The following is an 18,460-nucleotide window of genomic DNA, read 5'->3' as shown; positions in this document are numbered from 1 at the left end:
TTATATTATATCCTTAATGAATTAATAGAAGTTTGTTTTGTGGAGAAAATTATTAAGACAATATTAAAAAAAAAAATAGCAAAATGCGCTGTTATGGCAACGGTCTGAATCGTAGATAATTCCTGCCTTATATTTATCTACAAATACTCACACGTCAGGACCCGAAGCCTGAAAAAGCGGGAACGGAAAATACAGACTTCAGTCTCTCTAACCACCTTTATCTCCTTTCTCATTTCTTTCCTCGTTTATTCTCCGCCGTGAACCACCGCTACTCCGCCACCGGTAATCTACAAAATCTTCACTGTTTCGAGATCCGTCCGTATTGTTCACCATATTATACAGTTAACACGTTATATGCAGTGTATAGGAGAAATATAGGAGATTTTTTTTAATCAGGCAAACACGTTATATTCAGTGTGAGGAATTTGCGCGGACGTAGCAAAAAACAGAGTGCGAGAAAAGTTGATCGTAACGCGTTCTGTTATGAGTGATCTTTGAGAAGAAAACTGATCTATATTCATACTGAGAAAAGTGTTGAATATTTGAATTTCTGTTTGTTTTATCAAACCTTACGGTAAAGTTTGTGTCGATTTCAACGATTTTAAGCACTTTCGGTTCCAAATCTGAGTTTGATATAAGTCCTCTGCTTTTAATCCATTGAAAAGTCGTGATGATTTGCTTCATATTTTGAGAAACGAGTTGTTTCGTTGGCGGTGCTCAACGTACTCTGTTTTGCAAATTTACCAAAGCTACGGTAAAATTTGTGTCGATTTCAGCGATTATAAGTGCTTTCGGCTCCAAATCTGAGTTTAATAAATATCCTCTGCTTTTTATCCATTGAAAAATCGTGATTTACTCTTCATTTGTTTGGTAATTTGAGTCTGGAGAAAAGTTTATTTTGACTATAAAGCGCGATGGAACAGAAGAATATGTTGTTGTCGGCGTTGGGTGTGGGGATAGGAGTTGGAGTTGGGATTGGATTGGCTTCAGGGCAGACGGTTAGCAGATGGACTGGTGGATCCGCCGCCAATGTTATTACACCTCTGATAATGGAGCAAGAGATGCTCAACCTCATTGCTAATGGCAAAGATAGTAAAGTCACCTTCGATGAGTTTCCATACTACTTAAGGTAATCACAACAAGGGAAAACAAACAATGCATGCAACCTTTTCTTTCTATGCCTTCTTTGCTTCATTTATATCTGTTACTCTTTAATGTTATATCTGAAAAATAGTAAGTAGGAATTTTTTTCGAGTTTAAGTTCGGACGTGTAATAAATATTTATACAATTTGGTCATTTGTTAGATAATTATAAATAATGATAAACATTAGTAATAGGTAATCTAGTAAAGATGGTAACGGACTTGCTACCACATGTTACAACTGACTGATAGTGTGAAAAAAAAAAAATTGCACTGTCAGTTTATAGACAACTTTTTTAATAAGCATTAATTGGTAATCTAAGAAAGATGGTAACTGACTTGCTATCACAAGTTAAAACTCACTGATAGTGTAAAAATTTTATACTATTAGTTTATATAACATGAATCCATTTTCTTCTGGAAATGTATTATTGAAGACATTTATTCTTGTGTTTTGAGTGAGTGCAAAGGTGTGGACTTGTTCGAAGGTTAGCAAAGTAGTACTATGTGGCACTTTTAGTGGCCTTTGAGACTAATACAGTCAGGTGCGGATTTAGGGTGGCGGAAGAGTGTTCACCCGAACCCCCTTCGCCGAAAAATTATATTGTATATGTAAGGTAAAATTTGTTTTTTACCTCTATATATTATGTTTTGATTCCCCTTGACATGGCCCAAAAGCATAGCTTAGTAGTCAAGGGAGTTCAAAACCTTTGTATGGTCATTAGTTCTATTCCCATCAGCTACAACCTTTTTAACTTTTTCCTTTTTTTGAACCACTTGGCGGTAATCTTGCATGGCAGACACTGAAGTAGTAGCCCTACTTGTTAGTACCTTCAGGCTATCAGAATTCATAGAGAATGTTCGCCTTGGGAGTTTAAACTGCATGCTGGCTTTCTTCTCAGTATGTTATCATCATGATCAAAGAAAGGAAATTTGAAGACTGTTTCTTGGTATTACACCCTTAATGATTTGAATTTTGGACCGAGATTTGCTTGTGAAAGAGGTCCATTGTTTAGTTAGATTAATGACATGTGTTTTAGACATTGAGAAATAAGCTGAATTGTATAGTGTTTCATATGTTATGCATCCCTTTTATGTACAAGAGCAGCTTGGTTCAAGAACTTATTTTTTCCCCATGAAATCAGTGCTAATGTTAAATTAAGAAATGAAAGAGTTTATACTTACTGATTTTTAAAAATACATCGTATGACAGTGAGCAAACAAGGGTGTTGCTGACAAGTGCTTCTTTTGTTCATTTGACAAATGCCGACTTTGCTAAGCATACTCGCAACCTCTCCCCTGCTAGTCGGACAATTTTGCTGTCAGGGCCTGCTGGTTAGTTTTTTGCATACCAAATGTTGGATTCTGGCTTCAAATTTTCGTTTGTTACCCATTCATTTTCTATTTAGTTGTGATAATTCACATTTTCCAGAACTTTATCAACAAATGCTTGCCAAGGCATTGGCTCATTACTTTAATGCCAAGTTGTTGCTACTGGATGTAACTGATTTTTCGCTGAAGGTATGTGATTAAACAGCTTGGATTTTTGAGATTGTTACACAAATAACTGGTCAGATTCAATGTTTACTTTTTCTAGCCGGTCTACATAGATTATACATTATTTATACACAGTTATACATGTGTTATACACAAATTATACGTATATTATACATTCATCGGCTATTTTTAGTTGAAGAGATTAGGTAGGCGGATATTTGGGTTAATTCTTCTGGATTTTTTCCCCCATATGCAAAGTATTCTGATGACGAGTCTTTTACAGATGCAAAGCAAATACGGAGGAGCATGCAAAGAATATGTAAGTCAAAGCTCTACATCTTCTTCCTATTGCTAACTTTCCTCTAGCACAAGTCCTTCTGTTTGCAGAAATTAATTTTTCTTATAGAAAGATGTTGATGCATAAAGTAAAATCTGTATTGAATGTTGATAACTTCGATTGTTGCAGTCTTTTAAAAGGTCTATATCGGAGACAACGTTGGGACGAATGTCTGGAATGTTTGGATCCTTTTCCATGCTTCAGCCTAAGGAGGAAAACAAAGGTATGAACTAGATTACCCCTGCAGAGAAAAATACCAAGTTCCTAGGAAGCTGGGAGTTCTGTGCAATGAAGATACAAAATAAACTAGATTATAAGTTCTCTTTTCTTCCCACAAAACAACCAAGTCTTCTAAGAAGCTGAGTCTCTGTAATGTTGATACAAAATAAAGTACAGATTATAAGTTTCTGATAACGAATTTTTACTCACCGAGTAAAACTTCTTCTTATTTTATAGAGTCTGAAGCATTGCATGATTCTTTGTACTGCATGTGCAAGTGGGTTGAGATTCAAATGTTGACTAATATTAACTTTGTAGGCATTGAAGCTTTTAGTTTGTTTGCGCTTATTATTGTTGGTGTGGATTATTTTGGTTTACCTGCTTAGATTTTGCAACTTGATGCTACATACTTGATTCTTCATTTCATGTTTTTGTTACAAATGCGTGTAAATCCATTGCTGCAGGCACATTGCGTAGACAAAGCAGTGGAGTAGATATTGGATCAAAGTATGACATCTCTTTATCCTTTGAATATATTAGACTCACTTATTTTTTCTTCCCTTTTTTTTTTCTCAGTCATGATCTGATTGTTCTTTCCTGATATGTTTGCAGAGATGGGTTGTTAAAAGCTACAAATTTGCGTAGGAATGCATCTGCCTCGGCCAATTTGGATAATTTAACTTCATATGGCACATCGGGAAATCCAGGTTTTGACTTGCATCAGTCATGAGATTGCTCTTCTTGAAGCTTACTGAACTAGTTTAATTGCCTTGATCCTTTGAATTGTGGCCTAAGCATTAAGAGATAGTGTTATACATAGCTAATGTTTCATCATATGTCTACTACGGTGTCCTTTTTGCTTCTCTTTTTCCCTTTTTCTGGGGTGAGGAGGTGTACTTTGCTTAAAAAGCAGTTTGACTGTGATTGATTCCCCAACTCTCTCTTCTCCAAGCTGGCTTAAATTCTTCTAAATTTTGTTTAAATGGCGACATCCCAGGGGTAGATTAATTTTCTTAGGTGCTGAGACCTTGTGTGTGGCTAATTATAGTTCTTAAGGGCAAGTATAAGCCAATGAAACAATTCTGTATTTTTCTCTTAATTTACACATGAGATTCTTTAGAGAACTATGAAGTGCTTATTCTTACCTTGAAGTAGGCAGAGATGCTAGCCGGCTTGTCAGCTGGGACTCGACTTGCCGATCAGTGATTGAATGTGCTTCATTATTTTCCTTTGAGAGTCTGCCTAGACTGGATTTATGCTCCACCTGAATGGACAGAAATGTGGTCTTTCATGGAAGAGTTTGTAGGATTCTTTTTGAGATAGAATTTATAGATCCACTTAAGCTTTAACTACTTTATTCTTTCACAGCTCCACTTACGCGCAACAGTAGCTGGTCTTTTGATGAGAAGCTTCTTATACAAACCTTATACAAGGTATTCATTCGAGTTCTATACATTCCAAATTTTTTTGTTTATAATCAGCTTTTGATAATCAAGTATAGGTTGTCCATTATAGCTGTTGCCTGATTTTTCTCTAATATAGTTGTCGGACTAACATTGCTAACTCCACTTACAGGTTCTTGTCAAAGTATCAAAAACCAGTCCCATAGTTCTTTATCTAAGGGATGTCGAGAAGGTCCTTTGTAGATCAGAAAAGATATATGTGTTGTTCCAGAAAATGCTGAAGAAATTGTCTGGAGCTGTTCTGATCCTTGGTTCAAGAATTGTGGACCCTGGAAATGATTATAGGGAAATAGATGAAAGGCTTTCCTCAATATTTCCCTATAACCTTGAAATTAAACCCCCAGAAGATGAAACTCATCTTGTTAGTTGGAAGTCTCAACTAGAAGAGGATATGAAGATGATCCAGTTTCAGGACAACAGAAATCACATAATGGAAGTGCTTTCTGCTAATGATATTGAATGTGAAGATCTAGGTTCAATTTGCATGTCAGACACGATGGTTCTAAGTAACTATATAGAAGAAATTGTGGTATCAGCAATCTCGTACCATCTAATGAACACAAAGGACCCTGAATACAGAAATGGGAAGCTTGTTATTTCATCTTCAAGGTCCTTCTTACGCTCCTCTTTCTCCCTTTTTATGATGATAAGTGTAAAATTTTGCTGAATTCCTGCTTTGAAAAACAACAGCTTGTCCCGTGGATTGGGCGTATTTCAGGAAGGAAAATCTTCTGGGAAGGATACCTTAAAGCTCGAAGCACAAGCTGAAACATCGAAGGTAGGATAAATTTGGTTTCTGTTTCAGAAGTTTGACGGAATTTTGAAATAGTAGGGTTAAGAGTTTGAGTTATTTTCACTCGTTGTAGGATGCTCAGGGCCGAGAAACTAGTATTACAAAACCAGAAGCCAAAGCTGAAGGTATCCTACCAGAAAGCAAAGGTGAAGCTGAAGCTCCTGCTCTACCGGTGAAGGATGGCAACATTTCAACCTCAACGCCTAAAGCTCCTGTGAGTTGGCATTCTGATTGTTTCGCTCTGCGAGAAAATAAGAGAAGCAATATATTTTACTAATAATTTATGATTTGATGAATACAACGTATACCTATTTATAGGTGTTAATCACAAGAAGCATCTGATATTTGCTAATGTGGGAGAATATGTTACGTACTTTCCTACTTTTTTTTTAAACTTCTGTAATATGGGAGCCTGAAGATTTTGATTATACCAGGAAGTTCCTCCGGACAATGAATTTGAGAAGCGCATAAGGCCTGAAGTTATACCAGCAAGTGAAATTGGTGTGACATTTGCTGATATTGGTGCCTTGGATGAACTCAAAGAATCTCTTCAGGAATTGGTGATGTTGCCTCTGAGGAGGCCGGACCTATTCAAAGGTGGACTTTTGAAGCCATGCAGAGGAATACTTCTATTTGGGCCCCCCGGCACAGGGAAGACTATGTTGGCTAAGGCCATTGCCAGTGAAGCTGGAGCAAGTTTCATCAATGTCTCTATGTCTACAATTACTTCAAAATGGTTTGGAGAAGATGAGAAAAATGTCCGTGCCTTGTTCACTCTTGCAGCTAAGGTCTCTCCCACTATTATATTTGTGGACGAAGTTGATAGCATGCTTGGACAGAGATCTCGAGCCGGGGAGCATGAAGCTATGCGGAAAATAAAGAATGAGTTCATGACCCACTGGGATGGGTTACTGACAAAAGCAGGTGAAAGAATTCTTGTTCTTGCTGCTACCAATAGGCCATTTGACCTCGATGAAGCAATTATTAGGCGTTTTGAAAGAAGGTAACATCTGATCTGCCTCTGATGTACTTTAATTTTCTTCGAAACTTGAAGTAGGATGAATATCACTCTGTGGCAAATCCAGCTTCCATGAGCTTATAAACAGTTGAGCTTAGTTAAAAACCGGAATCATAGATATTCCAGGAGCATATAAATTAGATATCTCCTATATTGTTTTTGACATTGGGATAGTTTTTAGTGTTAGAGTACTAAATGTTGGGAATAAACCCCTTGCCAAAATAATATTCACGGTAATAAAGCGGAATAATAATGTAGCACCGAGATACGGTAATTAACAATAATAAAAGAGTAATAATGACACCAAGATTTTTACGTGGAAAACCCTTCTGAATAAGGGAAAAAACCACGACCCCGAGAGGAGCAACTGATATCACTATAGTAAGGAATTTTACACTTTGTAGGTCGGAGATAAATACTCCAAAGACCACTACAACACTCAAAAGAAATAACCCTCTTTTGATATTCCCACCTCACTACAATATCGCTCACTCTCTATTTTCCTCACAGACTATTTTCTTATACCTTGTCTGTGAAACCTCACTCTTTCTTTCTCTCTTTGTTGGTGTGAAGAAATGAGAGTTGAAGCTCTCCTTTTATAGCCAAAGCTTCACCCTCTAAAGCCTACAATATTTGACAATTTACACACACTTTTCACAATTCAACAAAGTTGGCTACCAAACCAAAGAAATTCAACAAGGTTGGCTACCAACCAAACCAAGTCAACAAGGTTGGCTACCAAACCAAAGAAAACTCTTATTAGGCACATGCCTAATACTTCTTCAATGAGATGGACATCATCAATCTCCCCCTCCAGTCTCATTCATCCAGAGGAGGTAGCACTGTCTTCTAGTTTGAATGCATGCCGACAAGTTCTTTGCATAGCTCGAACTTGTTCCTTGGTACCACCTTGGTCAGCATATCTGCGGGATTCTCATTTGTAGAAATCTTCAAGACTTTTAGAGATTCATCATCTACCATTTCTCGAATCCAATGATATCTCACATCAATGTGTTTGGTCCTTGCATGGTACATAGAGTTCTTGCTAAGGTCTATTGCACTTTGACTGTCACAATAGACGACATACTCCTTCTGATGCAATCCAAGCTCTTGAAGGAATCGCTTGAGCCATATCATCTCCTTGCCAGTTTCTGTAGCAGCAATGTACTCTGCTTCAGTTGTTGAAAGTGCAACGCACTTTTGCAACTTAGACTGCCATGATATAGCTCCCCCTGAAAATGTAAACAAATATCCAGTAGTGGATTTTCTGTTGTCAATGTCACCCGCCATATCAGCATCTGTATAGCCCTTCAAGATTGGATCAGATCCTCCAAAGCACAAACAATCTCCCGTGGTACCTCTCAGGTACCTGAGTATCCACTTGACTGCTTCCCAATGTTCCTTTCCAGGATTTTCAAGAAACCTGCTGACAACACCAACTGCGTGAGCAATATCAGGTCTAGTACATACCATTGCATACATCAAGCTTCCGACTGCTGAAGAATAAGGAACTTTAGCCATGTTCCCTTTCTCCTCCACTGTTGTAGGACACATCTTTTTACTCAACTTTAGATGACCAGCAAGAGGTGTGCTGACTGGCTTAGCATTCTTCATGTTGAAGCGTTCTAGTACACGTTCAATGTACTTCTCCTGAGATAGCCACAACTTTCTACTTGTTCTCTCTCGAACTATCTTCATCCCTAGAATTTGTTGTGCTGGGCCCAAGTCCTTCATATCAAATGACTTGGACAGATCTCCTTTCAACTTTGCTATCAACCCCTTGTCTTTTCCTACAATTAACATGTCATCCACATACAACAACAATATAATAAAGTTATTCTCAGAAAATCTTTTGAAGTATACACATGGATCAGAATAGGTCTTTAGGTATGTTTGACTTTTCATGAATGAGTCAAACTTCATGTACCACTGCCTTGGTGCCTGCTTCAATCCATAAAGACTCTTATTCAATTTGCACACCATGTGTTTCTTTCCAGCTACTTCAAATCCTTCTGGCTGCTCCATATAAATCTCCTCTTCCAAATCTCCATGAAGAAATGCAGTTTTCACATCCAACTGCTCCACTTCAAGATCTAGGCTAGTTGCTAAGCTCAAAATTGTTCGAATAGAAGTCATTTTGACAACAGGTGAGAAAATTTCGTCAAAATCAATACCTTTCTTTTGTTCGAAGCCTTTAACCACCAATCGAGCTTTGTATCTGACCAGCTTGCCATTTCCATCTTTCTTGAGTTTAAAGACCCATTTGCATTTGAGTGGTCTTTTACCCTTTGGAAGTTCAACCAGCTTGTATGTGCCATTTTTCTGTAGAGATTCCATCTCTTCTTGCATAGCTTTCATCCACTGGTTCTTTTCTGGATGGGACAACACCTCCTTAAGACTTTCTGGCTCCCCCTCATCACTGATGAGGACATACTCTGTGGAAGGGTACCTGCATGACTCTACCCTTGGCCTCTCTGATCTCCTCAGAGGTTGAGGTTGTCCTTCTCCCTGAGTGGGGTGCTCCACTTCCTCGACACCTTCATCAAGTTGCTCCCCCTGCTCAATAACCTCACCAGGTTGCTCCACCTGCTCGGCAACCTCGTCGGTTGTACTTTCTGCACTTGTGGGATTGTTAGAAGTAGAAGGAATAGTAACAAAGTTAGGAATTATACCATTCTTCGCCTTTTCTAACATATCAGCAGCAGTTCCAACTTCACTTTCTCGGAAGACTACATCTTTGCTTCTGATGACCTTCTTCTTTACAGGATCCCACAGTCTGTACCCGAACTCTTCATCTCCATATCCGATAAATATGCAGGGAACAGATTTATCATCCAGCTTTGTTCTCTGCTCTTTTGGTACATGTGCAAAAGCTCTGCAACCGAACACCTTCAGATGCGAGTAGGACACCTCCTTGTTGGTCCAAACTCTCTCTGGGATTTCAAACGCCAACGGAACTGATGGACTCCTATTGATCAGGTAACAGGCTGTCTGAACTGCTTCACCCCAGAATGACTTAGGCAGTTTAGCCATTCTGAGCATGCTTCTCACCTTCTCCACAATGGTGCGGTTCATCCTCTCGGCTACGCCATTGTGCTGTGGGGTTCCAGGAACTGTCTTTTCATGTCTGATCCCATGACTTGAACAATACTCTTCAAATTCCCTTGAAGTGTACTCACCTCCATTGTCACTTCGGAGGCGCTTTAGCTTTCGACCCGTCTCCCTTTCTACTAGAGCATGAAATTTCTGGAAAACTTGAAACACCTGATCTTTGGTTTTCAAAATATAAACCCATAATTTTCGTGAAGCATCATCAATAAAAGTAACAAAATATTTGTTACCGCCCATTGATTCAATTTCCATTGGGCCGCAAACATCAGAATATACTAAATCAAGTATATTCAATTTTCTTTCAGACGATGTCTGAAATGAGACTCTATGCTGCTTACCAAATAAACAGTAGTCACAAGGTTTTACAGTTGTACCTTTGGCATAAGAAATGAGTGATTTCTTGGCAAGAATCTGCAATCCCTTCTCGCTCATATGACCCATTCTTTTGTGCCATAAATCTACAGAAATCTCATCTTGTGCCGCGTTCAATTCACCTTGGCATATTTCTGCATTTGTCCTGTACAACGTGCCACGAGCAACTCCCTTTGCAATCACCAATGATCCCTTAGTGAGTCTCCACTTTTGATTTGCAAAATAACTCTCGTATCCATCTCGGTCTAAAGCAATTCCCGAGATCAAGTTCATCCGCAAATCAGGTACATGCCGCACATCCTTTAGAACCAATGTGCATCCGACATTTGTCTTGATACAAATGTCACCAATCCCCGCAATCTTTGAGTAACTTGTGTTACCCATTTTCACTGTGCCGAAATCACCTGCTACATATCTGCAAAAAAGATCTCTTACCGGTGTGGCATGGTGAGATGCCGCTGTGTCAACCACCCATTCCGACTCTGGACCTGACAGGTGCATGCATTCCTCTTCCTCATTTATAAAGAGGACAACATTATCATTATTTTGCACCATGGCGGCTGTGTTGTCGTCATTCTTCTGGCCACTGGTTTCACCTTTGCCCTTCCTTGGATTTGGGCAATCTCTTTTGAAGTGACCTGGTTGATTACAGTTGTAGCAATTTCTGACTCTTGATTTGGATCGGTTCTTTGACTTCCCACGAGCTCCGGATCTACCATAGTTGTTCGAACTCCTTTGATAACTCCTGCCTCTACCTTCTGTGATGAGAGCCTGTCCTTGATTTTCAGGCTTCTTTCTCATCTTCTCATTGAGTAGAAGAGCCGATGTGACATCTTTCAACTCAATAGTAGTCTTACCGTGCAGGATGGTTGTTGCCAAATTATCGTACGAAGATGGCAACGAGTTCAATAGCAAGATGGCTTTATCTTCTTCCTCGATTTTCACTCCGAGGTTGGCAAGCTGTGTGATTAGTCCGTTAAACACATTTAAATGTGACAAAAAATTCGTACCTTCACTCATGTGTAGGGCGTATAACTGCTTCTTCAGGTACAATTTATTTGTCAGCGTTTTGGACATGTATAGGCTTTCCAACCTTGTCCAAATTCCACGTGCAGTGTCTTCATCAATGATGTTATTTACCACATCATCTGATAAGTGCAACCTAATTGCACTAGCAGCTCTTTCATCTAAGTCAGCCCAATCCTCAGTTTTCATGGTATCAGGCTTTTTGGAATCAACATCTAGAACCTTGTGTAATCCTTGTTGGATGAGCAGATCTCTCATCCTTCTTTGCCATGTTGAGAAACCGTTATCTCCGTTGAATTTTGCTACCTCGTACTTTACTCCGGACATTTTTATTTTTCACCAAGTATAGTACTACCGACAGTGAATAGTATTTCAGTGAACGAGCAGAACCTGTGCTCTGATACCAGTTGTTGGGAATAAACCCCTTACCAAAATAATATTCACGGTAATAAAGCGGAATAATAATGTAGCACCGAGATACGGTAATTAACAATAATAAAAGAGTAATAATGACACCAAGATTTTTACGTGGAAAACCCTTCTGAATAAGGGAAAAAACCACGACCCCGAGAGGAGCAACTGATATCACTATAGTAAGGAATTTTACACTTTGTAGGTCGGAGATAAATACTCCAAAGACCACTACAACACTCAAAAGAAATAACCCTCTTTTGATATTCCCACCTCACTACAATATCGCTCACTCTCTATTTTCCTCACAGACTATTTTCTTATACCTTGTCTGTGAAACCTCACTCTTTCTTTCTCTCTTTGTTGGTGTGAAGAAATGAGAGTTGAAGCTCTCCTTTTATAGCCAAAGCTTCACCCTCTAAAGCCTACAATATTTGACAATTTACACACACTTTTCACAATTCAACAAAGTTGGCTACCAAACCAAAGAAATTCAACAAGGTTGGCTACCAACCAAACCAAGTCAACAAGGTTGGCTACCAAACCAAAGAAAACTCTTATTAGGCACATGCCTAATACTTCTTCGATGAGATGGACATCATCACTAAACACTACATTCTTTTTCTGTTTTAGATGTCGAATAGTAATCATCCTCTCTCTTAAATGCAGAATTATGGTTGGTTTACCATCAACAGAGAATAGGGAGTTGATCTTGAAGACATTGTTGGCCAAAGAGAAAGTTGATGACGGATTGGACTTCAAGGAGCTGGCAACAATGACTGAAGGATACTCTGGAAGTGATCTCAAGGTTGTATATCTTGTTTCTGATTTTCATATTCCTTAAATCCCACCAACTAAGAAATATTTGGCAATGCTTGGGACAGAATCTGTGCACTACTGCTGCATACCGGCCAGTTAGAGAGTTGATACAGCAAGAAAGACTCAAAGACCTTGTATGTGCCTTGTCTTCCTTAACCAGTTTATATTTCTAACTGATTCTTGCTTGTTCCTGCATTTACTGTTTCCCTCTTATTAATGAACTTCCACTTCTGCAGGAGAAGAAGCGGAGAGCTGAGGAAGCTAAGAGAGCTGGAGTTGCTCCGCCTGCAGATGAAGATACAGAGGATAAGGTGATCACTATCCGGCCTTTGAATATGGAAGACTTCAAACAAGCCAAAAATCAGGTAAAAAGAAATTTCTCAAAATCAGCTTAAGCTTATGAATAGATGGTGAAGTTTCATACAGAATCAATTAATGTTTACTAAGATGAACGACAGAGCAAGAAGGATACAACTCTGACTAGGTAAAGATTGGAGAACTTGAAGTACATAACCTGAGTAACCAAATAGGTAAAACTATAGCACCAACTTGCCAATGACGAGTAATTATCAATTAAGATACTTATTGAACTCCAGGTGTTATAAATTGAAAAATTGCCAATTTCTAAACAACAAACTACCACAATGAGAGCTCGTGGGGAGGGAGAGTTAAAATTGGATCTTGAGTTCAAGGATCTGATTTTTGAGCCAAACGGATTGTTAGAATAAGGTCAATTTCAGCAGGTGTAGAAGCTTCTGAAGTATACATTTATTAGATCAGTTACAAATGGTTCTCAATAGGCATCTGCAAAAATGAATTCTTATTGATGGTTATTACGTCAAAGATGAGTATATTAGTAAGCAGTTCCACCAATGATAACCTAAAGAAACACAATATTTAAAAATAAGGAAAATATGCATGAGAGACTAGTCATTACAGTAAAAGCGTCCAGATTTCTCTGTGAAAATGGAAATTATATATAGTTCAAACAAGAACTCAAGGAGTGCTCTTCTTAATAAGGTCCGACTTTACCCTTTAACTTTGTGTGTCCTTTTATTCAATCAGTTTCATAGTATATTCATGACTGCAACTTCCGTGGACAACTTATTATTAGCAGAACTTGATTTCATTGCGTCTTTTTTGTTTGATGTAACAGGTTGCAGCTAGCTTTGCGGCTGGAGGATCAATAATGAGTGAACTAAAGCAATGGAATGAGTTATACGGGGAAGGAGGATCAAGGAAAAAGGAGCAGTTATCTTACTTCCTGTAGGATAGATTTAATTTCCTCTTCCTGCACCCTTCTCGACGTGCCAAACATTTGGTTTCTTCAGAAACTCGAAATGCTAACACAAGAAAGTTGATGTTAAGAGGTGATGGTAGTAACTTAGTCTAGCTGACCCTGCTTGCTTTGGATTTAATTGTTGTTGTAGGTTTGAAATTGTTGTTTTGTTGCTTCTGTAATATTAACCTGTACACGTCTAAAGGTACTGTATTGGTTGTTTCCTTTTTAACACCAAAGGAAAAGTAGGAGGAAGAGACTTTTTCTTCCGATATTGGTTAGTCTAGTAGTCTTTTTCTTTCCCTTATTTGTAAGGAAACCAACCGCTCGTACCTTTTATTTACAATGTAATGATACCAGAAATGGATTTGATGTGTGGATTGAAGGAATTCTTTAGATAGCTTCCTTTCTGTGCCATGTATTTTCTGCAATTATTTGCTGATAGAAGACGTAAAATCACCCCCCCCCCCCCCACACACATTCATCAGTTGTGAACTGAGTAATCTCTAATTGCACAAGAAAGTTGAACTTGTTTATGTTCAGATAATTAGCTCATGACATTTTTTTCCCGCTTTATGTTTTCTCCAATACAAGAATTAGATCATGCCTTCCATATACCACATTAACTACCTTGTCAAAATAAAATTCGCAGATGGCGAAGAATCCGATAGACAGGTGTGATCCGATTCTTCCCCGAACCCCGCACATATCAGGAACTTAGTACGCGGTGCTGCCCTTAATTTATGGCGCTGACAAACGTCTAAGTCCAAGCACCAATTTGAAACTGTTTAAACTCATCCAAAACCCTAAGAGCTTTTCAACACTAGGAGGAATAGATGTATCACATAATTGTGCCCCCGTTGACAAATGCAAACAAAACACACAACTGCAATATAGCCAGTTAATTATTAACACAAACTCTCTGAAATGAAACTTTAAAGAACTACCTTTGAAATATGGAGTTAAGACATCAAAACTAATAATCTCCTGCGGTGGTTCAAACAAAAATCAATTTCAAAAGAAATGGAACAAATATTGTCGGCATTGGCCCAGTAGCAAGTCCTTATCAGCTTAAGATATTCAGCCCTCATAAATCGTTTTCAATCTATTTGCCCCACCTCTACGATCTTTACCGATTAGAAGAAAAAAAAGGAAGATTAACTCAAACGAATAATTAACAAAATAAAAATAGAAACAGCCAAATAAACAACCATTTAACGAGCATTCCCATGTCATATTATACATCAACATCAATTCCATGGTCTTAAACACAAATCCGTGCAAATATAATCCATGATCAGACGATATAGCTGTAAAAAGATCAATTCAACCACCTCGACACTTGGGATCAGTCAACAGGGTTCCACCATCTTGTATCAAAATTCACGAGGACAATCACAAAATGCATCTACTGTTAACACAACACGTCCCCTTTTCTTCTTCCAAACATAGTGAGAGCCTAAGCTTTCTTCTTATCTCTCAACGGCCCTCGAGGAATTTTACTCAATACCTTTGCATCAAAGACGGCATACTGTTTCTTGAGCTCATGCAAGGCCTTCTCAGCAAAAGAATCGATCTGGTCCTCATATTTCTCATACAGAACAGGCACCGTGTGGAGCACCACAACAACTGTTTCAAGAAGTTGCACAAATCAATATCGAATCACCAAAACTTGCGTCTAAAAATTAAGGCCAACTAATCAAGGGTGAAGAATTTACTTATGTAGAATAGGCTCAAGAAATCACAGCAACTGCCCAAGACTGACAAGATCCACAAGCCACCAATGACCTGGTAAGTTTACAAGATTAACATTGGATATCACACCAAAAAATCCTAGATGTAATGACTAGAAATGAGGTTTTGTAACCAAACAAGTCATTCAGATGAAAGTATCTTAGAACTTAGCATATAAAACAAGACACGCACCATAAGGAACGTCTTTAGATCCCTTCCAGCTGCAATTTCCCTCAGAACTGCAAAGGCACGATTGATCTCATTCCTAAGACCAGTGGCAAACTCCAATACAGGTTTCTCAGGGATGTGAACTTCCGGAATGTGTGGTGCAGATCTAAGTAGGACAAAGAAACCATCAATCAATCAAAAAATCAACCAACTAAGCCTCAATCCCAAACTTGTAAGAGTCTGCTATACCAATCCTCTAATATACATTCCTCTTAAAAGTTGTATATCACTTAAGTATAACAGCAAGATAACTTACTTGTGAATGAAGGCGCTAGCGTTGCTCCACAAAAATAACCCAGCCAGAGCAACTATCAAACCATGACAGAGCAGGGTAAGGAAATGGTATTCTACTACCTCAAAGAGAACCCAGATAGCTGTGGCTCCACCAAGAAATCCTGCAGATATCTTCTTGTTTCTCCACAAGAACACATCAGCAGCTGCACCACCGAACAATACATCGTGTGAATTATGAATTTCCACATCAATCAACTATGCCTAAAAAATACTAATTGGATCAGCTATATAATTATAGAAGCGGATTCAAGATTTGAACTTTATGGTTGAGAGTTCGAAATTCTTTATTTTATTTTTTTTGGTTTAGTTTTGAGAAAGGTTTGAGTTTGGAATTCTACCACAACCAATTTGATTAACTAGGTTCAGAGTCCATTGTGTGTACTTAATTTATCAAATGTTAATGTATATAAAGGTTTAGCGTCAAAGTTATTGGTTGCAATGAACCTTTAACTTCTAAGCTAGGTCTGCTCAATATATGAATTCTCTACATCCAATCCGCTCCATTTGGACTAGATTAAAATGCTATCTGAATGCAATAACAATAACAACTATGCAACAACAACAACTAAGTCTCAATCCCAAAAAAGTTGGGGTCTCACCAACAATGTTATAAACTCGTTTCAGGCTAATATTATACAAAATAAACATAATAATACTAATATTTAAAATATTTCCTCCCCAAAATGTTGATCTAAATACCTCAAAAATATTTTTGCCCTTAAGCTAAAATATCGCAAGGCTTACCGTACACTTGACCAATCCCCCCCCCCCCCCCCAACCACAAAAAAGAATTTTAAAATAAATTATGCTAGTAATTAATCCAAGCAGAAGGGCAAACACCATAATCATCTCAAAGGTAAAAAGGCAACACTCATGCCTAATATTTTGAGCAAAGTGATCCATCAATAGTCACAAGCTATCTGAACCCATTAAACTAAACAAAAAGCCAAAAACTTTTACAATCTTTTTAAAGTTATAATTACACTAATATACAGATCCAGATCTAAAAAACAGCGAACAAGTATATACAATTAAAACCCACAAAAAAAGAATATCTAAAGCGCAAATAGCGTAGCAATCCAAATATGAATCCTTAATCAAATAAAAGTTCCACTCTGTTATTAGTCAACTAAATTAGATTTTTTTTCCTTTTTTTTAAAACAAAGAGCTGAAAAAATTTAGAGTAATTGAAAAAAGCAAAAAAGAGACTCACGTTTACCACCGCCGAAGACTTTGTGAACAGGACGTTCCCTACCAAAAAGCCGACGAACTTTAGACTTAAACGACGACGTTACGGGAGGAGATGACGTCGTTTTCTTATCGTCATCAGAATCAGAAGAAGACGAAGAAGAGTGATGGTTATTATTACTGAGATGAAGTGTTTCAGTGATTTTTTCCATTACAGACTCCTCATGCTCATCCGATTTCTCCACTTTACGCTCCTCGTGTTCCGCCATTATCAGTAAAGTAAAACCCTAATCCTTCAAATTCGGTGAATTTACTGTATCTGAGAAAAAGTTGCAGAGATTCTGAGAGAGAAAAGATGAATCTGTAGCTGCCTTTATACTGGTATGATTTTGCTTTTAGTCCTTCAATTATTAGTCAATTTAATGTTTGATCCTATATACTCTTTCATTATCAAATTTAGCTACCTCTTTTTAATAATGTTGTGTTTGGATATGTTTGTGCACGCTTCGACTAATCTTTCTTATTCTTTCTTGTCAACATAGTAATTTTATCAATAAATACGTAGACATAAATGATGAAATCACATGCTTTTTTACCTCTACCTAAATTTGTATCTAATCTAGCATGATATATTCTTACTTCGTTAACAAGGCATTTTTACGTTTGAATATGCAAACTTTTTAACCTCCAATTGATAAGTTACCATTTTTTATCCTTTACTTAACTTCAACAAACTCAATATAATATTAACGTAAAATAGAAAGTTATATTATTATCCGTCTTTTAGTTTATGTGACTCCTATTTTATAACCTTACATTGTGACTTAGTTTAACAATAATAGTATTCATTTATAAAGTACAATTTTAAAATAACATGCTATTTTAATTATCAAATTGAATTTTCAATTATTATTTTAATTCATTTCAAAGCATAAACATTTTATGCATGTTAGTTGAGTAGTACTTTCTTTCTCTTCATACTAAGTCAAGTGTCATTGCATGAAGGGAAAGGGAAGTAATAATTATATCCTTTTTAAAGGCTAAAGATGAGAAATCACATGTAAATAAATAAATATTAGTTAAATATATGAAAATTTACTTCTCAAACGATAGAAATGAAATAATTTTATGAATTAAAAATCCACTATTTAGTCAAAAACTATAGGGATCAACATTGCTATTTTTACAATACTTGAGGGACTAAAGAAAATTTCCCTTTTTAATTTGTGGAGAATAGAGTGGTGGCGAGATTCTGGTCCTATGTGAAAGCGAGAATCTGAGCCGTTAATTTAATCGGCGTGGCAGCTGATGTATATTGAGCTAAATGGAAGGTACTAGAAGAACGAAAATGTGAAGACAAACGGGGGCGTGATCGTACTGTACCAGATTTGATTTTTTCGAGGTAAATATCTAGCTTCTAGGTAATGTCTTTTACCATTCAATTTACCCTATTTAATTCCACTGTAATTACTGATTTTACTGTTTAAATACAATACTCCAATACAAAGAACAATCAAGAAATTAGTTGT

At 37.5% G+C, this 18,460-nt stretch overlaps 2 protein-coding genes across 3 annotated transcripts; one reads left to right on the top strand and one right to left on the bottom strand.

Moving 5' to 3' along the window:
- The first annotated feature begins 178 nt into the window (after window positions 1-178).
- LOC104243238 (uncharacterized) lies at window positions 179-13,887 on the top strand. Of its 2 annotated transcripts, XM_070155604.1 has the most exons (17): window positions 184-282; window positions 924-1,129; window positions 2,356-2,477; window positions 2,575-2,663; window positions 2,923-2,958; window positions 3,106-3,199; window positions 3,660-3,702; window positions 3,808-3,902; window positions 4,564-4,628; window positions 4,771-5,267; window positions 5,349-5,436; window positions 5,525-5,665; window positions 5,886-6,454; window positions 12,059-12,197; window positions 12,274-12,342; window positions 12,445-12,573; window positions 13,365-13,887. In XM_070155604.1, exons 2-17 carry the CDS (start codon window positions 930-932, stop codon window positions 13,476-13,478), a joined length of 2,490 nt encoding a protein of 829 aa, XP_070011705.1. In that variant the 5' UTR covers window positions 184-282; window positions 924-929; the 3' UTR covers window positions 13,479-13,887. The 2 variants fall into 2 exon arrangements, with proteins under 2 accessions (XP_070011704.1, XP_070011705.1); XM_070155603.1 differs by having other exon boundaries at window positions 179-1,129.
- Window positions 13,888-14,676: 789 nt separating this feature from the next.
- Window positions 14,677-17,287, bottom strand: LOC104240415 (reticulon-like protein B4). Its single transcript, XM_009795256.2, has 5 exons — window positions 16,957-17,287; window positions 15,706-15,886; window positions 15,414-15,555; window positions 15,206-15,275; window positions 14,677-15,116 (listed from the first exon to the last, which is right to left on the bottom strand). The coding sequence occupies exons 1-5, from the start codon at window positions 17,198-17,200 to the stop codon at window positions 14,947-14,949; spliced, it is 807 nt and encodes a 268-aa protein (XP_009793558.1). The 5' UTR covers window positions 17,201-17,287; the 3' UTR covers window positions 14,677-14,946.
- Window positions 17,288-18,460: the final 1,173 nt, after the last annotated feature.

This window comes from Nicotiana sylvestris, chromosome 8 (assembly GCF_000393655.2).
Source record: "Nicotiana sylvestris chromosome 8, ASM39365v2, whole genome shotgun sequence".
Classification (NCBI taxonomy): domain Eukaryota; kingdom Viridiplantae; phylum Streptophyta; class Magnoliopsida; order Solanales; family Solanaceae; genus Nicotiana; species Nicotiana sylvestris.
Note: the sequence above shows the minus strand (reverse complement) of the source record. Positions and strands in the feature narration are given on the sequence as shown.